This window comes from Martes martes (assembly GCF_963455335.1).
Source record: "Martes martes genome assembly, chromosome: 4".
Classification (NCBI taxonomy): domain Eukaryota; kingdom Metazoa; phylum Chordata; class Mammalia; order Carnivora; family Mustelidae; genus Martes; species Martes martes.
Window position 1 is genome coordinate 177,257,856 of NC_137891.1, and position 26,876 is coordinate 177,284,731.

At 43.8% G+C, this 26,876-nt stretch overlaps 1 protein-coding gene across 1 annotated transcript; it reads right to left on the reverse strand.

Annotated features, from left to right (window-relative positions):
• OTUD3 (OTU deubiquitinase 3) lies at positions 1-24,989 on the reverse strand. The gene is made up of 8 exons (XM_080802286.1): positions 24,646-24,989; positions 17,486-17,634; positions 13,785-13,897; positions 9,030-9,152; positions 3,321-3,452; positions 2,717-2,813; positions 1,416-1,600; positions 1-439 (listed from the first exon to the last, which is right to left on the reverse strand). The coding sequence occupies exons 1-8, from the start codon at positions 24,864-24,866 to the stop codon at positions 263-265; spliced, it is 1,197 nt and encodes a 398-aa protein (XP_080658412.1). The 5' UTR covers positions 24,867-24,989; the 3' UTR covers positions 1-262.
• Positions 24,990-26,876: the final 1,887 nt, after the last annotated feature.

A 26,876-nucleotide genomic window follows, 5' to 3' on the forward strand; every position in this document is an offset into this window, starting at 1 on the left:
GCCTGAACTAACTATCCAACCCTAGGACTCGATGTTTTAATTGCAGAACATGAATGGCTTCACTGAACGTTCATCAGACAGAACACACCACTAACAAAAGTCTGAGCAAAACAGAGGCAGCCTGAAAGGAGACTAACACAGTGTACGAGCTTGTGTGTGAGTCTGGGGGCTTGCGCGTCGCTTTGTGAGAGCTCGGCCTCCCTGGAGAGCTATGCGGCGCTCCTTTCCCTTCCCTCCTCGCAGCTCCCAGAAGGCCAGAGAGTCAGATGTTGAGAGCGGCAAAGGTCTTCACCAAGGTGACCTGCGTGTTCGCCTCCACTTCACTTCGGCTGCTGTCCCTGTGGCCGCTCCTGCTCTCCAGGGCCTTGAGACGGTGCCTCTCCTCCTGTCGCTTCTTCTTCTCCAGTCGCTGCTGCTCCCGCCTCTGTCTGTTGGTGACCTGAAAGAGAAGGCTGCGTGAGCTGCCTGCACGGTGGGACAGGTGCCACCTGCCGAGGGGACACACGGGGCGGACAGATCCAAGGGTCATGGGCTGCTTCTCAGCAGGAACAGAGAAAACCCACCTAACAGACCAGATGTGATGTCTTTCCCATCACGGCTCCAATTTACATTTAAATTTCTATCTCCTTGCCGAGCTAGCAAAAGAAATAAATTCCATTCTTCTCAAAATCCAATGTACAATGACCTAAGAAACATTAACCCCAGTCCTGCACGAGATAATGCTCAAACATGCCAGAGGACCCCTTTCTCTACATAATTTAACGCCCCAGGTAACCCTAACAAAACCCTCAGAAGCTTACTGCATTTTTACCACTGCCTGTGGTTTTTGACATTATGCTGCATTTGGGGCTCAGAACTGCTTGGTGAAAAATCTTTAAAATGAATTCCCAATTCTGTAAAAGGAATGGTACCATATACTATTTGCAGAAGTCAGGGGCGGGGAGAGAGACAGACAACCCTTCCGGGAAACATCTGACAATTTACCAAAAAGCCTTAAAAAGATTCAAATGTCCATACCCTTTAACCTACCCATTCCTCTTCTGGGACTCTAGCCACAAAAAAAATAATGCAAAACACAAAGATTTACACACAAAGTTTTTCAGTTAAGATGATGGCATTTATTGTATAATACGGGTTAACCTGGCAGCACCTGGACGCAGGGAGGGAGGCTGTATGTGTGTACACAGAGCAGCACGTCCGCGCCCACCTCTATTTGTCACTGCACGCAGCAAACTGGACAAGTAAGGTACTCATTCTGCTTCTCAATTCCCCCTTATGCACTTCCCATTTTTTCTGTAATAACTACTTTCAAACCACCAGAAAACAATGACGCACTAAGATGAGCTCCCAGTTCCCACCACCGCCACTGAATCACAGCCGCCCACCACTGGCCCTTGCGAGTCCATCTTTCATACCTTTGGGAGCTGGTTTTTATTTGCTTTGTTTTCTTCACTAGGGCTGGCCCGCTCTTTATTGTTGTCAGTTCTGCCTTCATTTAAGCCCTGATTTCCAAAGAGCCTGGTGCCACTGCCGCCCTCCTCCCATAAAGGGCCACACGGCTTCAGACTTTGGCCACTGGACTCAAGGTTCTCCTGTGCATCTTCCAAAGAAAGGCATTTTATTAAAATTGAGAGCCTAAGACAGTTACACAACCTAACAATGCATAACTCCAAAGAGAGCAAGTTTCCTCGAAGCAAAATTCTAACATCAAGTCAATATAGTAGAGAACACAGGGGGGAATGACTGGTACTATTTGGAAGATAAATTTAAAAAGAACCTGCTGACCAGCCTAATCATCAGCTTCCCATCTGCTGACTGTCTTATTAAACCACTTTTTAACACTTATTTTTAGGAGGAAATCTTTCATTTGCACCCAAAACCCAGAAAGGAAACAGACTCCAAACCCGTACTGTCTAATACAGCAGCCACCAGCCATAGGTAGCCATTTAAATAAAAAATGATTAAAGTTCAATGAAATTGAAACTTCAGTTCCTTACTCTCACTCAGCCATACATGTCAACTACACACTATACTGGATGGTGCTATTTTAACGTCACAAAGACCAAGTTACTCAGCTTTCTGAAAAAGCACAGCAAATATGTAAAGAAGAAAATACCCAAACATATAGAAAACTCATGCTGGGAGCAGAACCTGGCACATATCCGGCAATATGTACCAAAATCATTCTAAATAACTTGTGAGGACACTAAGACTGTGTCTTTTTTTTTTTTTCCATCTTCTGAGTCACAGAATTAAACCCAGTTCAAGTAAAAAAAAAATTCTAATTTATCACCAGCTGATGGATACTAGTCATCTATATATTTCGATTAGAAAACTCAGTTATTTCTCTCTCCAGTCTATTTCAGTTATCATTTTGGTTTTATAAGGGATTCCTCTTTCAAAAAGAATAAAGTCCTCCCTGAACTCTCCATCCCTCCAAGACCAGCGTAGGTGGCCTTTCCATGCGCCCCCCGGTTCTCTGTACCCCCACTACTACATATTATTATGCTGGTTTCCCTGTCTCCCCTCTGCCCCCCTCTCCTCAATTCCAGATTATCTTCTCCTTTATAAGGCCAGGGCCTTATAAAACATGCCCAAATGCAGAAAGTGATAAATGGCAGTATAATCACTACCTGTGCCTTGACAAAAATTAAACATTTGAAAAGTCACCAACACAACCATTCTGAAAGCATATAAATATCAATCATGGACTTACTATTTCTTTTCCCCTGGTTCATCTGAAGCATGGCAATTATTGCAGATTCAATGTTATAATTTTCGGCTTCCAGGTTCTGGACTATCAAATTAAAATCCTATCCAAGAAACAAAAGAACACGTCAAAACTGGGTATACTCTTCTACCTACCTCCACGTCAACAACCTGATACGCGAGAAGAGCTAACAGTGAGAATCAGGGCATGGCTTCAAGACCTTTTCCATTTAGGAAATGCCTTAATTTTCAGTAAGGCTGGTCACTTGAAATAACTATTTAATATAAATGAGTTCCTTTATATAAAACTGCACTTTTACTAGTGTAAACACCAGTCAGAAAAAGAAAAACCAAAAACCCACACACTTCCTTAGGATTTTGAGTAATACTGGGTAAAATCTAGCAAACAAGAGACAAGTGAGTAAGCAGCTCTCCTCAGGTCATCTCACTCAATCTGATGAGCCACAAACATCATGAGCCACAAACATCATGAACCTTGCTCAGCCCATCAGGTGTGGGCATCCTACACTGGGGCTACGAAACTGGCAGGAAACCTCAGCCCAGCAACGCTTATTCATGCACCATTATTACTACAGGACAGAAATACTCACTGAACATCCAGTCGCATTGCAAACCTTCTGGACAGCATCTTCTACTTCATCTCTCAAGTCATCCTCAAAGTCAACACCCTTCGTCTTGACCTTTTCCCTTTTATTTGATTCATCTTGATGAAGCATCTGAAACTAAAGGAAATATAAAGAGTAATAATCATGGAACATGCAAATTAGGTTCAGAATCTTCCACATAGGAAGACACTTTAATCTCAAAATCATTCTAGTATTTATTTACAGGGAGAAGATTCCAGGAGCAATCTTAAGGAATAGCAATGACTAGGCTAAATTTCATCCAGACACGGATACTCCAGACCATAAAAGAAGTGTTAAAAAGAAAGGCCCAAGATATAGGATAAGCTGCTCAGTAAGAATGGCATTAGAGCTCCTACATCGTTTCTAGACACCAATATTCTGGCAATGACCGCTGACTTGAACAGCACACATTGTCTCAGCTGATTTCCAGAGCTGGGAGCTTAGTCACAGAAGCTCAACTGATAAGCTTCTGCAGCAGGACAAGTTGTCTTGAAGAAACATTCATACATCCCTCACCTGGGTCCCAAGGCCCTATGTGATCATCAGCAAACCTTGGTGTGCTGAAGTTCCTGTCCCAGTTGGACAGTCACAGGTGGGCGTGACTCCTCTAACCTTACCTGACCTCACCTAACCACGGACATACCACCACGAGCAAGGGAACCTGGCAATCCAAATCCTAAAAACACAAAGAGCAGTTTGTTTGGTATCCACAAGGCCTTTCCAACCTAAGCTTATTGCACAATAGCTAAAATCGTCCCTCTGTGGCTGCTCAATCACCTTCTCTCTTCACTCCCTACGAACACAGGGAGATGGAAAATAGGCAAGGACAAATTCCTACTTGTTTGTCTGTAAAAGTATAAGCGGAATCCAGCAGTATGCAGTCCATTCCTTGCAGTACAAAGCGATCTATTTTAAAATTACAACCAAACAACTTGGCAAGTCTTTAAAATGTATCGAAAGGAAATAATGTCAAATAATGTCAACTTTAGAAAGGGCTTATGCGAAAGTGCTCACCACAGCACTACTAATGGTGGTAAGTAACTGGAAACCTGAGGGTTTCAGTGTATGGATAGTTAAATAACCATAGCAAATCCATACAATAATGTTTCATTTCTGTTAAAGTGAGTAGCTCAATAAATATTTTCACTATCATTATTATTTAACAATGTTTTGGCAATAGCAAAAAGCAATTAGCCCTCCCCCCGCAAAAAAAAAACAACAAAACCAGAAGTATGAAATTGAAAAGAAGAAAGGTTACCACTATTTGCAGAAGATATAATTCTATACCTAAAAAAAGAAAAAAAAAAAAAAAAACCCAAGAAAATCAACCAAAAAATTACCACAAACAAAAAGAAGTCCGGCAAATCATATACTTACAAGAATCTAATATCCAAAATATATAAAGAACTCTTATAATTCAACAACAAAAGTACAAATATCACAGTTAAAACATGGGCGAAGGATGTGAGTAGACATTTCACCAAAGACACACAATGGCCAACAAACACATGAAAAGATGCTCAACATCATTAATCATTACAGAAATGCAAATCAAAACCATGAGATAGCATTTCATATCTGGTAGGATGGCCATAATTCAAAAGAGAAAGAAGGAAAAATAGCAGGTGTTGGTTAAGAGTGTGGAGAAAAGTGGAACCCGGAATACTCTGCTGACAGTACGTCAGACACGCAGCCACTGTGGAAACAGTGCGGCAGTTCCTCAAGAAGTTAAACATATAGGGGGCGCCTGGGTGGCTCAGTGGGTTAAAGCCTCTGCCTTCAGCTCGGGTCATGATCCCAGGGTCCTGGGATCGAGCCCCACATCGGGCTCTCTGCTTAGCAAGGAGCCTGCTTCCCCCTCTCTCTCTGCCTGCCTCTCTGCCTACTTGTGATCTCTCTCTGTGTCAAATAAATAAATAAAATCTTTAAAAAAAAAAAAAAAAAGAAGTTAAACATATGACCTTGCAATTCTACTCCTGGATATGCATCTAAAAAACTGAAGCCAGGGACTCAAATGCTATATGCAAATATTCATTGCAGCACTATTCACAAGAGCCTAAAGTGGAAATAATGCAGATGCCTATCGACACATGAAGGGCTAAATGAATGGGCTCTATCCACACGGTGGTGTATTATTCAGTCTTAGGAAGGAAGTATGGACACCTGCCACAAAATGAACGAACCTTGAAAACGTGCTGCTAAGTGACATACACCAGTCACAAAAGCCCACATACTGTATGATCCCATTTATATAAAACGTCTAGAACTGATAAATCCAGAGACATAAAGCAGACTGGTGGTGGCTGAGGGAGGAAAGGAATAGGGAGTGACCTGCTTCATGGGCACGCAGTCTCCTTCTGGGGTGAGTAAAATGTTTTGGAGCTGGATGGAGGAAGGAATTGCACAGCTTTGTGGGTGTATCAGTGGCACTAAATTGTACACTGCAAAATTGTTAATTTGGGGGCACCTGGGTGGCCTTGTTAGTTAAGTGTCCAACTCTGATCTCAGCTCAGATCTTGATCTCAGTATCAGGATCCTGAGTTTGAGCCCTGCACTGGCTGCATGCTAGGCAAGGAGCATACTTTAAAAAAAAAAAAGTCTCTAAAATGGTTAATTTTGGGGGCACCTGGGTGGCTCAGTGGGTTAAGCCTCTGCCTTCGGCTCAGGTCACAGTCTCAGAGTCCTGGGATTGAGCCCCGCATCAGGCTCTCTGCTCAGCAGAGAGCCTGCTTACCCCTCTCTCTCCGCCTGCCTCCCTGCCTACTTATGATCTCTGTATGTCAAATAAATAAAGTCTTTTAAAAAATTAAAAAATAAAATGGTTAATTTTATGTTATGTGACTTTTACCCAAAATTTTTAAAAAGACAGAATTCTGGGCGCCTGGGTGGCTCAGTGGGTTAAAGCCGCTGCCTTCGGCTCAGGTCATGATCCCGGCGTCCTGGGATCGAGCCCCGCATCGGGCTCTCTGCTCAGCAGGGAGTCTGCTTCCTCCCTTCTCTCTCTGCCTGCCTCTCTGCCTACTTGTGATCTGTCTGTCAAATAAATAAATAAAATCTTTAAAAAAAAAAAAAAGACAGAATTCTACATGATAGTTGGGTGTGCACATAATTAACATTTTAACAACTCTCATATATACAAATGATAACAAGCTAGGAAAAAGAAAAAGAAGATGATCTCTCCTTATACTACAAACAAAAACACAAAATACCTAAGAACAAACTGCAAAAAATAAGCAAGATCTTTATGTAGGAAATGCTTCTGAGGATCAATTAAACAAACAAAAAAAGTTTATCAGGTTCCTGGCTAGGAAGACTCAAATGCCATAAAGATGTCACTTTTTCCTGAAGTTTATCTATTAATTTAATGAGATCCCAATGAAAACAAAATCAAGAGGACTTCTTTTTAACTTGACAACCTTATTCTAATATTCATACACAAAACAATAAAAAGCAAGAATATGCAGAAAATCATATAGAAAAGTAATAAGTAAAAAATTCTACCAGATTTCAAAATATACTCTTAATCAAAACAATAAATACATTAACACATGAACAGAGAAACCAGTGAAATAGAACCAACATCTAGAAACAGATCCAACTACATATGGGAATTTTATAGGGGAAAAAAGTGGCATTTTACACCAGTAGAAAGGAGATACAAAATAAATACATGGTTTTGGTAACCACAAGAAAAAATATAAAGTTGGATCCATACCTTCACATAATTATAGGAATATAAATTCCAAAGAGAGACAAGACTTAATTCTCTTTGAAAAAATGAAACCACGAAAGTGCTAAAATAAACTATGGGAGAATTCTTTTTAAACTCAGAGAATGAAAGACCTTCCTAACTTTGACTCAAAACCTAGAAGGCATGTAAAAAAAAAAAAAAACTTGATAAATTTAACCTCATAAAAATCTAAAACTCCACCACAGCAAAGACTGTTGGGGAAAGAGTAAAAAGACAAATGGACAGACTGGAAAAAATACTGGCAGACCCCACCACAGACAGGGGCTAATTTCCCTAATATGTAAAGGTTCCTGAAAGATCACTAAAAAAAAAAACCAAACCAAATAGGGGGAAAAATGAACAAAGAAAATGAATACAGCTCACAAAAAAAAAAAAAAAGAAAGAAAAACAGACAAATAGGTCATAAACCCAGGAAAAGAAGCATAACTCACTAATAAGAGAAGCACAAATTAAAACTGTGAAGAAAACAATGTTTCCCACGGCAAGGACAGAGGTCGGAGAGCGGCACCACGCCAGCAAGAAGGCAGAAAGCGAAGCGGGCGGAAAGTGGGGGTGCGACCTCACAGACAGCAACGTGGCAATACCTGTCACAATTATAAATGCAGGAAGGACTCTGTAGGAATCTATCCCACAGACACACTCACACAAGTGTGAGAAGATGTATACATAAGGCACCACATGTTGTTTCTAAAAGCGAAAGCATGAACACACCTCCGAGGTCAGCAGAGGGACCGGTCAAACACACCAGAGCGCATCCACCGGACAGAAGACTATGTGGCCTTACGGACCGCTGCAGCGAGCTTCTAAGCGAGGAGCAACGTGAAAAGCACAGTCCACAACACAGCGTACAGGATGCTCCAACCGGGGGGCAGATAGCGGGTAAAGACCACAAAAGCGGAATACACACACAGACACGCTCACTTGCTGGACACGGACCTCCAGGAGGTTTAATGAAACGCCGATAATACTGGGTGCATTGCAACAAAGTTGGAAAAGCGATTTCACTTTATTTTTTAAAATGACAAAGAAAGCTTGTAATAAAGTGAGAACAGGCTCATGAAATAATATTAACCGAACAAAGCGAGAAACACCGCTGGGTAAGCACCAAAACAGTAACAAAAACTGTGTCCATGTGGAGCGCCTGGGTGGCTCAGTGGATTAAGTGGCTGCCTTCAGCTCAGGTCATGGTCTCGGAGTCCTGGGATTGAGCCCTGCATCGGGCTCTCTGCTCAGTGGGGAGCCTGCATCCCCCTCTGCCTCTGTCTGCCTCTCTGCCTACTTGTGATCTCTTTCTCTCTGTGTCAAATAAATAAATAAAATCTTTAAAAAAAAAAAAAGTGTCCGTGTGGCTGACTTTATATACTTTTTATTTTCTTCCCTTTTTCTATACTTCCCAAACTCCAGAAGCACGGATTAATTTTAAAACACAGAAGTAAGTTCAGGATGTTATATAAAGCCTATTCATGTAATCACAGTCATCAGCTATTAGGAAGAGCAAAAGAATGATAAGCAATCTTACCTATTGCTCTGAAACTAAAAATAAAAAATCAAGCCCACAGATTCTTAAAGACAGCTTTCCGTAAAAACATCACTGGTTTTGGGGGCACCTGGATGGCTCAGTTGGTTGAATGTTAGACTCCTGGTTTCAGCTCAGGTTAGGATCTCCAGGTCACGGGACTGAGCTCCAGGTCGGGCTCCACACTCAGCACGGAATCTGCTTTAGATTCTCTCTCTCCTTCTCCCCGGCCCCTCCCCACCACTCATGCTCTCGCTCTCGCGCGCTCTCTCTCTCAAATAAATAAATAAAATCTTAAAAAAAAAAAAAAAAAAAAACACCACTGGTTTTTGCTCCCAGGGCACACAGCTCTTGACCCGGTTCCACCAAGGCTGAGAACCCAGAAGAAAACAGGGGCCTCACTCACATCTGTCTGGAGGTGTGCAGGGGCTTCCGAGTTGTCATTCAGCCTCCGAACACTGTCATAGTGCTCTCCGCACCGATATGCGATGTGTAACTCCCTCACACTGCTCTTCTCTGTGCCACGAATCTGCAGGCAAAAGGGGAGACAGATGCCAGCGAGGATCTGGATGGTGTCGAGTCTGGGAAGGAAACGCCCCCTGGGTTGTCCAGGAAGCCCAGTCAGCAGGTTCTATGCACACATGAATTCAGGATAGGCTGGGATACGCCAGAGGGCGGGGCTGGAAGAACAGATACAGGACAAGCATCTGCTGCGATGAGAGATTTGGTGCTGCACACCTGGACTCTGGGCCCTGTGTTTTCAGCCTCTGATTTAATTTGTGGGGGAAAAAATAAAGGAAAGACTTTCTCTTAAAAAAAAAATGCTTAAGTAACTTCTGAATTCTCTTTCTCCCACCCATGTTACATAGGCTCCAAACTGCTTAATGTGTAACTATATAGAAATCCATCCACATGAAAAAACATAGTCAAAAGCCAGAGCAGATTTACGAGGAAGTTACAGCAGCTTATGTTTCAGCGGCTTCCGTACTCCTCAGCTCCTCCATGCACAGGCCCTTTCCAGGGTGGAAGGCCCAGGGGCTGAGACAGATTTGTTCAGTTTGAAGCTCAAACAACCTGGGGCCCTCTTTGAGAAAAAGAATACAAAATTACAAATATTAAATTGCTATAACCCCTCCCAAGACCTTGAAAGGGGACTATAAAAATGAGGGACCTCACACTCACAGTAAATCCACCCATTGTTAAAACAAAAATAGCATTTTCGATCAACTGCATACTAAGAAATTAACAAGAATTCAAAAATTAACAAGAACAAATTCAAAAATCTCCCACTTAGACCAAATTCAAAACAAAACGTGATACAGTCAAGCAGTTCTACTGCATGGCCCAATGATGAAGGCACTGTTCCAAGGCACTCCATGCGAATGGTACCCACAGAGCGCAGCCCAACAAGAATGGTGTTCCCTGAAGTTGTGTTGTACAGAAGCCCTAAGGGTCAGGCTGGGTACGCCCCCAAGAAACCTCCACAGAAACTCTGAAGTAATTCTGAATCTGTCCCTTAAAAAGCCCAGTAACTGTTTCTTTGTTAAAACACCAAAACATCAGCACTTCCTTCTTGTTTTTACTGAAAGTCATAGGCAGTAAGATTCTGCCATTAATTCAAACAGTATCTATGGTCTAAAACACCACAAAAGCCAGAACCACACAAGTCTAGAAATCAGAACCCGGAAATTTCCTCCAGGTGGAATACTTAGGTCTCAAAATACAGAGAGTCTGGTTTTGACATATAATAGAGCGAGTACCATTTATCTCTCTTGAGAGGGGTTATAGCAATTATAAATTAAATCTCCAGGAAGAGTAATGGAAAAGGAAACTAGTTGATTAGAATCTTTGAATGACATTGTCCCTAAAACACGTACATATTCAAATAATAGTAATATACACACAGTATGAATAGGAGAAAATAACTGGAATAGTCACCAAGTTGTTAACTGTGATGAGATACAAAGGACTTTCACCTTCTATACTACACATGTCTACACTGTTCACAAAAGCACATACTCCATTTGTAACGAGGGAAAAAATGCAGGTTTCAGGGTGTCCATGTTGTGAGTACAAGTCTACTCATTATTCATGCAAGAGCTCTTACCCCAAACAGTAGCAACCAATGCAGTTTCAATTCTTTAAATTTTATAAGATCTGGGGCGCCTGAGTGGCTCAGTAGGTTAAGCCTCTGCCTTTGGCGCAGGTCATGATCTCAGGGTCCTGGGATTGAGCCCCACATCGGGCTCTCTGCTCAGCAGGGAGTCTGCTTCCTTGCCCCCCACCCACCTGCCTCTCTGCCTACTTGTGATCTCTCTCTGTCAAATAAATAAATAAATTTTTAAAAAGTTTTATATGATGCTTCAAAGGGGAGTGGGAAGATGGAGGAGATCCAGTGCACAGTTCCATTATACAGCAATTATATTTATTTTAAAAACATATACTTTAAATGTTTAAAAATCCATGAAAAAGAACACTACAGAAATAAATTCAGAAAAAAAATTCTAACTATGCAGAACTATCTTCCACAACTACCTAGAGTTTAAAAAAAAAAAAAAACAGTTAGGGGAGCCTGGGTGGCTTAGTTAAGCAGCTGCCTTTGGCTCAGGTCACGATCCTGCATCGGCCTCCCTGCTTGGTGGGGAGTCCACTTCTCCCTCTCGCTCTGCCTAGTTGTGCTCTCTATCTCTGTCAAATAAATAAGTATTTTTAAAAATAAAAATAAGACAGGGACACCTGGGTGGCTCAGTTAGTTAAGCGACTGCCTTCAGCTCAGGTCATGATCCCAGTGTCCTGGGATCGTGTCCCGCATCGGGCTCCTTGCTCAGCAGGGAGCCTGCTTCTCCCTCTGCCTCTGCCTGCCACTCTGTCTGCCTGTGCTCACTCTCTCTGACAAATAAATAAATAAAATCTTAAAAATTAAAAAAAAATAAAAATAAGACAAACAAATGAAAAAAGTTATTGGGATTCCTGGGTGGCACAGTCAGTTAAGCATCCAATCTTGACTTCAGCTCAGGTCATGATCTCAGGGTCATGGAATCAAACCTCTGCACTCAGTGTGGAGTCTGCTTGTCCCTCTCCCTCTGCTCCTTCTCTCCCCACAGACACACACTCACACTCTCTCCCCCTCTCAAATAAATAAATAAAATCTGTAAAAACAGTTCTCAATGGAGGGAAAGGCAGGCTGTGGTTACTAAGTTGGCCCAGATTATTTTTTTCAAGAATAGGGTCATTATGCTATAAATTCAAGTGATCTTGATGACTTCCGCTAAACAGTAAAACTTTAACGACCAAAAACTGAGACAATGGAAGCAGTAACCAGTATTCTTGGTTCTAAGACCAACCTTAAAAAGAGAGAATCTCAGAAAATATGATCGTGTTCCCTGGTGTCGATCCACCTGACAAAACTGCCCCAAAACAAAATATGTACAGTCACTGTCCCCCCGCCCTGTCCTTACATCTTGCACCAACCCATAAGTATCCCATTTATTCTGCTGTAAGAGAATTCCATTAAAGGATATTATGACAGATGCAGAAGACTACATACTTCCATTAATAGGACATTCTGAAAAGGCAAAATTGTAAGAGATAAATGACATTAGTGGTTACAAGAAGCAACGGATGGGGGGAGAGGGAACTGTGACTGCAAATGGGCATGAGGTGACTTTTTGGAGTCATGGAAATAATCTGTATGTTGACAGTGGTGGTAGTGACATGACTGTCAAAACACGCAGAAGTATACGTCAGAGAAGGATGAATTCTGCTATATGTAAATTGTGTCTCTATAAACTTTATTTTTAATGAGGAAAGGCTAGACACAAGCAATTTACAAAGAAATACGTACGTGCAGGTGGTATATTTAAAAAATGAGGGGAAAAAAGGTCATCATTGCCTTTATGAAAATAATCAGAGAGATCTGTAAGAAGTGTGTACACGTGCACACAGATGCATGTCCGTGTGCGCAGACAGGCTTCAAACAGGTATGAGACGACTGTGATGTGTCCTTTCCAGGTTCAGCTAACAGTGCACATGAATGCCAGGGATACACCCTAACATGTTAACAGTAGTAATCTCTGCGTAATATGACTCTGGGTGATTTTTATTTCCTTTTATGGGCTTTCCTGAATTTTCAAATTTTTCTATGATTAACATCTTTTAGCTAATTAAAAAAACAACTTAGAAATGAGGAAGTGAAGGGAAGAAGAGAGGACTAATAGAAATCCTATGCACAGTTTTTAGGAGCTGAGCCACAACAGGAAAAGCAGCGCTCTAAATGCAAGGATGAAGAGTAAGGGGATGGCAGCCCAGAGACACTTTCCCCCTGACCTGTGGCTTTCCACACTCCAGAACATTTGGTTTGATGGACTGTTTGGAGGAGATGAGGTTAATTTAGGATACCAAAGGTAATGAAAGGCAAAAACAGGTGAATGGACAAGTACTTCATGACAGGGGCTGGAGGACCACACCAAGTACGTGTTGTAAAATCTTATTTGCCGTAGAAAGACCACTAAAACCATTCTGTGTGGCTGGGCAGAGCACAGAACAGAGCTTGACATCCTAGGCCATGAAATATATTTTGCTGTTCAGAATACACTTTTTAGCAACACTTACTGAATGCATTTGGTTTTTGTCTCCCTCCACATAAAAAAATAAAACATACACGTGGGTTAGGCATACCTCCAACCGGAATTTGTAGGCCCTAATCCTCTGGATTCCCACTTTACTATTTTCTACAACGTGATCTAAAGTATTTCCATATTAGGCTGTCGGCCCTCAAATTACCCAGTTAACTGACTGCTAAATAATATATATTTGTCAAGTTTTCATTTAAAGTCAAGTTAGTTAACAACGTATTAGATTCAGATGTACAATTCAGTGGTTCAACACTTCCATAGGACACCCACTACTCATCGCAAGTGCCCCCTGGCAACCCAGCACCTTGCTGAATAATACTGTTAACCTTCTAAAGGTCTCTGCCTTATACTTCAGACTCCCTATGTACATAACACGGGGTTTAATTCAAAGCCACTGGCAGCTTCCCGTCTGTGGTTAGGCCAGCAGTCCAAGTGACCCTGTACAGTTCAGTATCACCATCTTCGGACACCCCCAACGCTAATTTATAAGTAAGAGCTTAACACAAGTCCCCCAGTAGGTGACCTACCTGCCACAAAGGGGCATTAAGTTGATGAATCACCACATTCAACTGATGATTTCTTGCAAAGGCTACGATTGCATCATTGCCAGCAAAGGTTCCAGGCTTTGCCAAACTGGCCACTGCACAAAACGGGAGAGAGAGGAAAATGAATTCTTGGGAATGGAAAAATCCAAGTGCAAGCATGCTTTGGTATTTGCTTAGTTCCAAATGGTATGAAACAGAAGGATCCATCTGAGAAATCCATAAGCTTTGTCAGAACCACGAATTCAGTCGGTTGCACAGTATGTTGTCTGCTACTCAGAAAAGAACCAATCATTCATAAAGAAAGTAGTCATTTCTTCCCTCATTAATTACTTACTGTTTCCTATATGCCTAACTCTGTAAGACTGGAAACGGAACAACAACCAGAGTAACCTTCAGTTTGCATTAATGAATGTTATTAGGTGTTAAGCACGGCTCTACTCACTTCCAGATTATTACTTTTAATCCTTGAAACTCTCTGAAAGAGACAGTATCATGCACACTATCCTCCAGGTAGAGCAGTTTGTAACTGTGCCCAAGGTCACAGAGCCAGTACATGGCAGAGCAGAGACTGCATCCCAGGCAGCCTGATTCTAAGCCCTGGCTCTTGGCCACTCCATTACACAGCTGGTCACAGTCTGAGCTCAAGGAGTCTACAACCAGTGAGGGACAAACAACAAGAAAACAGGCATCACTGATGCATAAGTGCCGCAGGGAAGGGATGTACAGTAAGGAACTTGGCCTCACCCAGAGAGGTCTGGCCTTTGTCCCTGACTCCTGCATAATAACCTCTAAACCCTTGAAATTGCCCACGTGAAAGGATGACGGGCCCCTTGGCCACATTTGAGTTTATACTAATGAGGTGACTCATGGTGGGCCTCTCTGGCCACATGACGGTAGGAAGACCTGGGGGACTGGGAGCTGGATACTGAGAGCAACCACCTAGCAGTCAATCAATAATAGCTATGTAATGAGGCCCCAGTAATCCAAACACGGAAGTTGGGGGGCTCCCTGGCTGACAGTATTCTGTGATTGTGTAGCCTTCCCTGACTCTATCCCTTGGCTAATTTTGATCCATATCCTTTCCTTGTAATAAATTGTAACTGTGAGTATAGCCACCGTCAGTGAGTTCTGAGTCCTCCTAACAAATTACTGAACCTGAGCCTGGTTCTGGGAAACCCCCAATTTGCAGTTGGTATCAGAAGTGGGAAGTCAGGTACTTGGGTGGCTCAGTCGTTAAGTGTCTGCCTTCGGCTCAGGTCATGATCCCAGGGTCCTGGGATTGAGCCCCGCATTGGGCTTCCTGCTCCTCCCACTCCCCCTGCTTGTGTTCCTGCTCTCACTGTCTCTCTCTCTGTCAAATACATTTTTTTTTTAATTTATGTATCTGACAGACAGAAATCACAAGTAAGGAGAGAGGCAGGCAGACAGAGAGGAAGGGAAGCAGGCTCCCTGCTGAGCAGAGAGCCCCATGTGGGGCTTGATCCCAGGACCCTGAGATCATGACCCGAGCCGAAGGCAGAGGCTTTAACTCACTGAGCCACCCAGGCGCCCTTGTCAAATACATTTTTAAAAATCTAAAAAAAAAAAGAAAGAAAGAAGAGAGGGAAGTCTTATGAAAGATTGTGCCCCCAAACTCTGCCGTCCGGCTGACTCCAGGTCAGGACCACAACCCAGTCTGGTAGTGGGAGGAGAAGGTAAGGTGTATCAGACAAGCGTCTCAGCAGACAACTGCACTGACTCCTAAAGGGCAAGTAGGAGACAGACAGAAGAGGAACGGATGACGTTCCAAGCAGAGACAAGAGAGCGCGGATGAGCTTGTGCACTGTACAGTATGACGTGAACTTGGGACTGCTGAGACCCGGGGGGCGGGGAGCAGAAGACAGAGCGGGAAATAGCAAGAGACTAGGGTAGAGAAGTAACAAGGGCTGAAGAGTTTAGACTTTATCCTCAGGTCCGTGGGGAGCGGCCAACAGGTTCTTAGATGGGAAAAGAGGTCTTAGATGTGCATTTAGCTCACTACTCTGGCTGCAATGTGGAAGACAAACTCAAGGGGTCAAGAGGCAATGGAATCGGTCCAAAAAGTACTGAAGAAGTCTAAGCAAATGGCCCCCGAGGCTTGATTTTATGAGGGAGAAGCGGTGAAAGAAAAAGACATGGAGGTAGAAGTGACAAGCCTTAATAAACGACTGGGCATGAGAGACGGGGAGAAGGCACTGAGCATATTCAGGTCTCTGTACAGTTGGAAAGCCAGAGTCTAAAGGAAAGAACAATCCTAAACAACACAGCTATCCACCAGGGTAACCAGGCCCTAAAGAGTTAAGTGAGCCATTTATTTATTCACTTAACAAACGTCTTCCAAGTGCCTACCACGTGCCAGGCAGTGCCACTTTACGGAACAACCACAGTCCTTGTCCTCAAGAATTTCACGGTGTAAAAAGGCAGGCAGGCGTTAAAACCACATTAACCAGAAGAGTGATACATGGAGTAAGTCCAGCCTTCTGGTGACCCGCGAATGGAATGTGTAGACTTCTCAGGGTCCTTTCATTCAGCTATGGCAGCCAGAGCCACCTCTCACACCTCTGATGCTCAAATCCTTACAGAGCACCAACCAGCCATCAGGCAAACCCAGTGGCATTTCAACAACACAGCCTCCCATTGTGCATCGACAGGGACCATCACATCACGCTGGTGGCTGCAGGCTGGGGTCCCCTGTCCTGACGCACCCCAAATCTACGTGACTCCACTGCAGATATCCACCGGGGATTCTCCAGTCAAAGTGAAAACTCTCTCCATCCAAAATGATATTTTACTTGGACGAATGACACCATTCATTTTATATAGCACTAAACTGCAAAACTTGCCCTGAAGACACACACTTGTCAACAGCTGACCATCTGGTAACCTGGTATCTGCCAGACAGAAATTGAGCCAGAGAGAGGAACTACCAGAACTCAGTAACTGACAAAAACTACTCAGCAGGGAGCCTGCTTCCCTCTCTCTCTCTCTCTGCCTGCCTCCCTGCCTACTTGTGATCTCTCTTTCTGTCAAATAAATAAATAAAATCTTAAAAAAAAAAAAAAAAGCAATATGTGGTCATTTTGAAAATCAGAAAAATATGCAGAAGAACATTTAAAGTTGTCATAGTCCCACCACCCCTAGACGGCTGGCATTTATTAAGAACTTATTTTAATTACATTATCTAATTTAATCCTTATCAAAAACCCTATAAATTGGTGTTGTTATATCTTCAAGTTGTTGAAAGTAGTGGTTTCTGAAAAATAAGCAGAGCCAAGAATTACCAACCATAAAATGTTAGGACTTGGCCACTTTTCCATGTGTGTGTGTGTGTGTGTGTGTGTGTGTGTATGTACCTTTCAAAATGAAGATCAGTCTGTATACATTTTATAGGCTTCTTTGACAGCCCCCCCTCCCCGAATAAGAAGTCCTAAATAGCTTTTCAGGTTAATTAACAGCATCACTTTTATTAAGGGTACAGATACCTTAACCTATTGATTCCCAACTGCCTAGCATGCTGCCATTACAGAGCAGACAAATATTTGTTGAATAAATGAATGCCATCATTTATGAAATGAAACCCCTGACTGAGAGGGTGGGGAATGCTGATGGATTTAATTACCCAATGCCTTACTCCTGGAGGATCCAGTGTCCCACGGTGAACCTACCATGTTTCTCAAAAGGAATGTCATCTTCTACAAAGGGTTCAAAATCTTCCCGCTGCTTTATCATGTAATCCACTGTCTCTTGTCGGTGCTTGAGATGATTTCGTGAGTGTCCCTCCAACTGATCACCAAGTGCTCTGAACAGGCAATTGCTATCAAAACAAAAATGTTGGTCAAGACCTTTTAAAAATGAACTTAATTCATCTGAAACAACGACGCTTTGCGCTAGGCCACTGATGGGAATCATTCCCCTGGAGATAAAGCCTCAACTCTGACAGTCCAGGATTCTTCCCAAATACTGTGGGGAGAGCACTAGGGCAGCCATTCAACCACATCACCTTCTTGAGAGGCTACAAACTGGGACCTCATTCCCCACTTACCAGCTAGTTGATTCAGGAAAGACAATGAACTTTCCCGGCCTCAGCTGCTTCAATACATGCAGGTGTGATACAGTCACTGCCTGAAGACAGGGTCCAGACATTACAGGCCATTCCACACCTAAGGACTATGATTCCCAGAGCCCCTTCCCAAGTAATAAATCCTATCTACTGCCTCTTTTCTGAAACGAGCTCTGCTCGTTCATCTAACAAAGAGTACCCAAAAGACAGCAATTTGTCAAGTTCCTAATACAAGCAATTGAACCCTACATCCTGTTTGGGTCCTACAAACATAGTGGAGAAGACCAGGAGAAGGAAAGCCCATGAACAACACAAAGTTGTACTATGCAATGACACTCTCCCTCCCTGCCTCCTCTCCTCCCACCCAGGGAGCCACAAAGCCATTGTTACTCCTACCAGATGGAAACTTTAAACGCCATTTTTTGTTTCTCAAATTAAAATGCTGATAATAAACTTTAAGAGCTATCTTTACTTGGCAACTCCTCAAAGGCTTCTAAAATTTCAAACTGTATCACGAAAACAGAGCCCAGACACAGAGAAACCAAAACAAGACAAACACCAACTAGTATCCTTAAAACTAAGGCAATAAGCCATTCTGAAGCCCAACAGTTGCCCAATTTCACACCAAACTGTCCGCTCTTCCAAATGAAGAGTAAACTCATCGCAAAATACAAATCATTACTTCTATAACTTCAGACCTAAATGTGCAGGAGAAAGAGGTTTTTTGTTTCCAACTCAGAAAAGTGAGTTTTCAACAGAAAGTTATGGAGAAGGCAGGAATCTCTTCAAGCATATAACGACGTATACTTTATTTATTTATTTGTTTGTGAAAGGGGAGGAGAAAATTTAAAGAATGCAGGTTCTAGAAAATAGAAACTAGAAACCAAAAAATTATGCATCAATTTGGGGTAAGATTCTAGGACCAACTGGAATATAGCATTTGTGTATACTACACTGAGGTATCTTTTACTAAAATACAACAGTCATCTTTTTTCACCCACGGGGAAAAAAAGTAACCTAATGGATAAGATGTTCTCAGCTTTAAGCTTTTCTCTGAAACTTCTTTAAACCCTTAGTACCTGCCACCACTAGTCAGTCTACTTTTGGGGGTGCCTGGATGGCTCATACTCTTGATGTTGGCTGAGGTCATGATCTCAGGGTCATGGGATCAAGCCCCTTGTTGGGCTCTGTGCTCAGCACAGAGTCTGCTTGTCCCTCTCCCTAACCCTGCTTGTGGGCACACATGCTCTCTCACTCTCCCTCTAAATTAATTAAATAAATAAATGAATGAATGAATAAATTTTTTTAAAGATTTTATTTATTTGACAGACAGAGATCATAAGTAGGCAGAGAGGCAGGCAGAGAGAAGCAGGAGGTGGTGGGGGGCGGGGAAGCTTGACCATGTCCATCTGTACACTATATATATACACACATAAAACACACACAAATGTGTGCAAACACTGAAACCACTGCTTACATAGCTCTTATGATTTGCCACAGACTTTTCTGAACACTTTATGTGTACTAGATGTGTTTAGTCCTCACGACTCTATGGGACAGGTACTATTACTATCTCCCTCAGGTAACTTACCCACGGTCACAAAACCAGTAGATGGTGGCCCCAGGATTCAAACCCAGGCACCAAAAGGTTACCTGTAGTTATCCCTACACAGTGGAATTAGAAGTAACTGTTAAAAGTATTTTAAGATATTTGTCTCTATTTACCAAACTCTCCTTGAGCTTACTAAAAATAAGTAATCAAAATGAAAAATCAAGATAGACAAATCATTTTCTTTTCTGACAGAGTTACAAGAGAGTGACACAGGAAAACTGAACAAACACCACACAAAGCTTAGCATAGTGGGCAGCCTCGGGGAGTCCAGCAAGAGCACAATGCGACCCGTGCCCAAAGGCCCTCTAGGAGATCCCGTTTCCTGAGCCCACACCTGAGCCCCATACACTAGGGCAGGGCTTCTAGACACTACTGCCCTCTGGGGATGACTCTTTGTTATGGGGGCTGTGCAGTGCACCTCAGGATGTTGACAAGCATCCTGGGCCTCTACCCACTGGATGCCAGTGGCACCTCCACTGCCTCCCCATCAGCTGGGACAACCAAAACTGTCTCCAGACATCACCAAATGTTCCCTGGGGGAACATCATAATCATCTCTCGGTGAGAACCACTACACTATCAGTTCTATGTAAGGTCTTGCATTTGATTTCACAAAAAAAAGCAATTACGTAAGTGGTGTCTAAGAGTTCTGGGTGCCCGATGATAGTTCAGGAGGAGACAATACTGTAACAGCCACCAAAAGAACTAATGGCCTCCGAGGCTGTAATCATAGTAGTAAATGTGCAGAAAGGGCACGGTGGGAGCAGGGGAGTGACAGGGCTTGTCCTCTTGGAGCTCAGACCACAGCTAGAGTACTAGAGGCGATTCTAGTTACCACATTTTCAGAGAGACATGTTCCGATGGGAATGGCTTTAAACCACAGAAGATGAAGAACATGAACTACAGCTTAGCCTAAAGCGGGCTCGGCAGGACACAAGATCTACCTCTAACTATGTGTCATGGTGAAAGGCACGCTGTTATTTATACAATAAAACTAAAACACGGGAGCTCCAGAGACACAGATTCGGGCAAATGAAAGGAAATTTTAGCTCTGTGGAAACAAGTCATAAACTAAGGATCTTGTAAATTTCTGTCTACTGGCAATCCTCGGTGTCTACATATGCGCTCTACACAATGGTAGCCAACAGCTATGTGTGACTACTGAGCACGTGAAATGTAGTTAATCGAAACTGAGGCGTGTGGTAAGGACAAGATACTGGATTTTGAATAGTATTTTAAGACATAAAATATCTCATTAAAAACGTTTATATTGACTCCGTCAAAACAATAATATTTTAACATATCAATATTATGACATACAGTGACATATATTAAAATTAGTTTCACCTGTTTCTTTTTATTTCTTTAATGTAGCTAATGGAAAAATTTTAATTACATATTGGCTCCTGTTTTATTTCTATTGGACCAGCACTGGTCTAGATCACTGATTTTCAAAGTGTGATCCCTAACTACTTGAAAACTTATCTGAAATGAAAATTCTCAGGCTTCACCCCAGGCCTACTGACTCAAACATTCTGGGGTTAAACCCAAGAACCTAGCTCCTCCAAATGGTTGTGTCAAATTCTAAAGTTTGAGAAACACTAGCCTAAAATCTAGACTCTAGCTCCATGGTTTGCAATTACAGCTGCATATTAGAATCACCTGTGGACATTTTAAAGGTTATCAATAACCAGGTCCCACTGCCTGAGATTCTGGTATAGTTGATCTAGAAGAGGCCCAGACACTATATTTTTTCCAAAGTTCCCTAAGTGTGCCAGCAAGGTTGAAAACCAGTGAGCTAGATGCAAAGCAGCTGTCCACGGGATGCAGGTAACAAGGTGATGTGTCAATACCCTTCCATCATTAGAATCCTAAGATTCCAAAAGCAAAACAAAAATTAAACAATAACTTGCTTAGAAGAGATAAATGGTTAAAATTAGTGATTCTTTAACGTTTTCATTGTGGAACACTACTAATTAGTAATGTAGTTGAGGCCAACATTTAGTAAGATGCAACTAGATACGGTTCAGAGATGCTATACTGTACTGCCTAATCCAGTCAGACATTCTTTTCACACTATGCCAATCATGTTTTTCAGGACAACATCAAGGTTAAAATATTTCTTTCTTGTTTTGAAACTGAATCTAATTTATGTTGGCCCTCCCTCCAGACAACATGACAAATACGAAGGCGGCCCATGATGCATGACAAAACCCCATAAGTAACTCCGAGATTAATCTATGCTAAATTGACTCAACTCACGTAATGGCTACATCAGAGGACAGCAGGTGCCCAGAGGTGCCAGGATGCTCTAAGTACCATACCGCCTACAGTGAATATGCCTCCACAGTGAGATGCTAGGTCAGGCTACTCAACATGGTAATCAGACCAGAATGGAAAGACAGAAGAGTGGAGGCTGTCAACTTCTGTTATCATAACTTCATTATATTTCACCAAGAGTACTCAATAAATATTAATAAAGAATCTGATGATACCTACTAAGCCATCACATACACAGGGAACCCCATTCACTGCACAGTGATAAAGCCTGTTGTCATCATACCCAAAAGCACCACAATACTAGAAGGCTGAACCACAGCCCATCTCATGGTCCCCGTGGGAAGAATGTGTGAACAGAAAGGGGTGAGCCTCATGGAACCCAGAGAAGGAATTACCATTATCATTTTGCTAACACTGACTCAAGAACAGTGACCTCGGAAGGGAGAGACGTGAACATTCCTCTGGCCTCCGCAGCCTCCCTGCCAGTGTTCTTCCCTTCTACCCTGATACTCCTGTGTCCGAAACAACTCCTATCTCTCTAAAAAATAATGCGCTCCTGTGCCTTTACATCTATTATATTACTCCTCAGCCTGGAATGTTCTCTTGGCATATTCCCATTGGTCCTTCATGACCCAGTCTGAGTATGACCTCCTCTGAGAGGCAGCTGGTATAGTGTAAGCTCACTGAACACCGGATGAATGAATGAGAAGGCCTCCCTGATCGCTTCAGGGAGTGCTGGCCACTTCTTCTCAATAGTACTATAATCGGCCTCTGTTAAAAATATACCAAACTGTAATTATTTATGTCATCCATTCTCAAAGTGGGGCCCAGTTTGGGAGAGGGGAAGGTAGCTCTGAGACCCTTTCGGGGTATTCCTAAGTTCAAAACTAAGATGTTACTTATCTTTTGCACTCTTACTCTCTCTCAAGTATACAGTGGAGATTTCCAGAGCCTACGTGATACATAAGGTTATCATTCTGACAGTTAATGGAATGTGTGTTTGTGTAGTCTTGTGTTTCTAATTTTTGCTTTCCTTTCAAATACAGTAAATATTGATAGCTATAACACACATAAACAAAAGCTCTTTGGAGTTCTCAGTAATTTTCAGGAGTGTAAAGGAGTCCCTAGGTCAAAATGTTTGAGCTCCCTTTTTCATTTTATCTCTTACCAGGCTGTGAACTCCTTAAGTATCTCAGTCATCAACGGATTCCCAGCTCTTGCTCAACCAACGTTTGCTGAACTAACTAAATTATGTTTTCTTGGCGGCAGAGCAGAGGAGAGATAGTACCCTCAAAGTTTTCCATAGCACTGTGAGAACTCCCTCAGGATTTTACAGTTCCCTGTGCCGCAATTCCTGCTCAGAAGCAACCTTCTGTTGAGTACTTCAGTTTCCCGGGTACCCTGACATTGAGAATACCATGCCCAGTATAATGGAAAAAAGCAATCCAATCATTTGCAAGGAAGAGCCTCACCTCAATCCCAGTGTAAAATATTCAACTGTCAAGTATTTTAGTTTATATAGGAGTGTCTTATGCTTGTAAGTTTGATTAGGGTAACTGAGGCCCAGAATAGTTAATAAACTCTATTTGACAAAATCAAAGTACTGGGTTAAAAGCAAGACACAGCAAAGCAAGTCTTTAATGGCAGTGACTCCACTAAGAAAACGTTCCTTTGTGAGCCCCTCCTGAGGGTGTAGTTGGCCTCTGTGGTATTTTTACCACTCATTCATACAACAAAAATGCACTGCATGCCCTCTATGTACTGGGCACTATGCTAGATGATGGTGAGTAAAACGCAACCAAGCTCTAAAGCCAAGTGTCTAAGCAGTGAACATATGCAGGAAAAGATGGGAAATATCAATTAGTGCCAGTTCATACACTGTCTTGATCAATAAGCTACAACGTCATGTGAAATCCAAAAACAAAAAACAAAAAAAACCCAACAAAAAAAAACTTTCTTCCCTCTTCTCCACGCTTAGTGAGTAAGGCAATTCTATACAGTCTTGAACTTCATCTTATTCCTCCCTCTGCCCTTTCTGAGCCCTTAAATGAAGGGAAGAACAGCAGCAGCCAGGCTATTATTAATATTGTCTCTTCCAGAGTGACACACCCTGGCAACCAGACTCCCTCTGACCTACCCCTGCAATGAGGATGCTAACTGTTCTCCCCCCTCTCTTCTTTTTCCTGCTATCATCCATGCTTCTGGATCCATATCCCCTTCCCTTACCCCATTTTCTCCCTCCCATCCCACTTATTTAGCTCGTGTTCCCTAAAAAAGCTTGCCCTAGATTCCAGTCTAAGCCCCAAGCAAGCTGAGTTAAGTAAGCATCAGAGGAGAAACTCAGGCGCACAGAAGTCAGAACTAGAGAAGCTACCTTCAGTTCAGTAAACAACAGGCCCTCAAAGACCTAAGTTCCTAAGTGTAAAAGGAGGGCAGCACCCAACAGTAAGAACTCGAGAAGGACAGAGTGTTATACCAAGTGGAGCTTCGCCTCTTTCTCCTGGTCTCAGCGTCGTTCTGACTGCCCTACGTGCTGTTCTGCTCTTCGAGGGGCCGACTCCATCTCATTCCTCCAGGTCTCCGCTTAAATGTCACCTTTCAGAGAGGCCTTCCTGGGCACCTATCTAAAGGAGACTTGCTCCACTGCTGTCTCTTGGGACCACTTCACAGTTTCCTCGCGGCCTCTGCCCCCATTAGGTCAATTTGAGATTACTCGAGCGTCCCGAGGGGAGGGATCCACCCCCAACCCCTCCCGCACTGGGAAGCGGTGGCGCTCGGAGCCTCCTGAATGAATGAGCGGACGAGAGCGGGCGACGGTCGCCATGCCCCGCGCGTCCCCCGGCGCCGCCTCCCGCGCTCCCGGGCCCGCCTCACCCGTCCCCCGGCACCTCCCGCAGCTTCAGCCCCAGGGCCTGCAGCTGGTTGGCGAAGCTGACGAACTCCTCCTCGCAGCCGCCGCCGCCGCCGGACTCCGGCCGGTTCCGCCGCTCTTTGGCCAGGGCCCGGCGCGCCGCCCGCTCGTCGCGCTTGCGCTCGGCCTCGGCTTTCCGGCTGCCGCTTCCCGGCCGGCCCTTGGCCGCTTGCTTTCGGGACATGGCCGCGACGCGCGGCCCGCAGCCGCAAGACGAAAAGCCGCAGGACCGCCCGGCGGCCGTCTCAGGTGCCAAGAAGGCGAAGCGGCGCGGGCGACGGAGCCCGGCGACGGCGACGCGGCCACCGCGCCTGCGCGGGCGCCGGGCTCCCGGATCACGTGCCGTGCCCCGCCCCCTCCGCGCGGCCCCGTGGGCAGGCACCATAGAGAGCTCGCCTGCGAGAGCCAGAGGGGCACCGAGCTTCGTTGGCTCGGCTCTTCCCCCCGGCGGTGGGTGGTGCTCCGAGTGAGGAGCAGGTGCTGCTGAGAACGAGACAGGGGAAGGTCAAGGGGAGAAAGAGGAGGATTGAAAAGTCGGAGACCAGAGCAGCGACAAAGTAAGGAAAGAAAGGAAACTAAAAACTTCTAACTGTACTTCTGAGCCTACATTTGGGGTAGGCCCGTTCACATGGCTCAGTTGTGTTTAATTATCCCCATATTACGAGGAACTGGATCTGAGAGGTTGAGGAATTTCCGGAAGATCCCACAGCAAAGAAGCAGAGCTTTGCCCTGGTTCCAAAGCCCACACGCTTTGTTTCTTTAATCCTTCCCCTCTCCACCATCCTCATAAAGGGAGAGGTTGCCCTTGTCCAAAACTTCTGACAACTCCGGGAATCTGGATTCCAATCTAGGGTGACACACCTAGGTTTGCCTCGAACTAAGGGTTCCCTGGGACGCAGGCGTGCGGTTTTAAAACCGAGATAGTCCTGGGTAAACCAGGATCGTTGATTACTCTAATTCACACCCACCTACTCTGGAACCTAACCCCATGGGTAACCCCCTGTCTCCTGCAATAATCCCTTTGTTAAAAGACAAACTGAGGCACGTCAACATTTTCGAGGGTTTTTCTTGGGCATACATCATTGGAATGGAGCAGTGCCAAACCAAAGGTGGCTGGGGACGGTCCTCCAACAGTAGCTAGGGGAGAGGGTTTTATAGAGAAGACAGAAAGCTAAGCAAGGAAATTATTTGATGGTTGTAGCATGAGCCGTTGACTTATTCGGGAAAACCTACTTGACTGTGCTTGGTTCTTAAGTTTCATTTCCTGGGATTTGAGTGCATTGAGTCTGGCTTAGGTTTTCATTCGCCTCTATAGTTACAAGGCATTACAGCCACCTTGGTCTAATAGTCTCTGCGTTTGGTTACTTTAACACCCTCTCGTCCCTCGTCTCAGCCCCTTTTCTTAAAATCTTCCCTTCCCATAGTCATGCTACTGCCTTCTCATGGCCCTCTAAACTAATCTCACCATCCCTGGGAATGTTCCTAATGTTTCTGCCCATAATAATTATCTTCTCACTCTACTTACAAGGTCCTCTTGGGTCATGGCCAAAAGCAGCATCTGCACACTCAGTTTCAACCAGCATCCGTATTTATCTTCCACCAGTAACTCTCATCTCAGGCCCTGTGCTGGATGCCCAGTGTAACTCCGAACCAAACAGACAAGGGGATTGCCTTCAGGAAGCCCAGGTTCCAGTGGGACATATAAACAAGGAGACAGCAAATTATAATACTGCATAAGAAATGCTATCAAAGCAGAGATATAGATGCTATGGGGGGGGGGAGGTGCAGTGAAAGATGCAAAAAGGGTTCCGGAAAGAACTGAGTGCCAGGCTGAAGCTGAAAGGGTGAGAAGGACTTGGGCAGACTGAAAGAGTTCAGAGGGAGGGGACAGTGTGCTTAGTTTTGAGAACTGAGGGAAGTACCATCTGACAGAATTACGAGGGCTTGAGCTGGAAGCAGGAGGAAAGCCCAACTCCAGCGCAATCGCCATAGAGCACACGAAGGGACTCAGCCCAGTCCTTAGAGCCATGGCAGGGCCATCTTGGGGACAGACATGATCATGTGTATGTCTAGAAATATATCTTCGGCTTTGGTGAGGCAAATGAGTAGGGGTGATATCACATGGGAGGCTCCAAAGACGGATGGCAGCGATGTGATTCTGGGTCAAGGACCTGAGGCTGGGTCTAGGATGGAA

What these genes read in the sequence shown, in the direction of transcription:
- OTUD3 (XM_080802286.1), bottom strand. Translation starts at nt 24,866, where the DNA reads ATGTCCCGAAAGCAAGCGGCCAAGGGCCGGCCGGGAAGCGGCAGCCGG. An exon ending in CATTCCTTTTGAGAAACATG is followed by an intron (nt 13,898 to 17,485) that starts GTAGGTTCACCG and finishes CGTTTTGTGCAG; the next exon opens with TGGCCAGTTTGGCAAAGCCT. An exon ending in ATAAAAACCAGCTCCCAAAG is followed by an intron (nt 440 to 1,415) that starts GTATGAAAGATG and finishes CTTCTCTTTCAG; the next exon opens with GTCACCAACAGACAGAGGCG.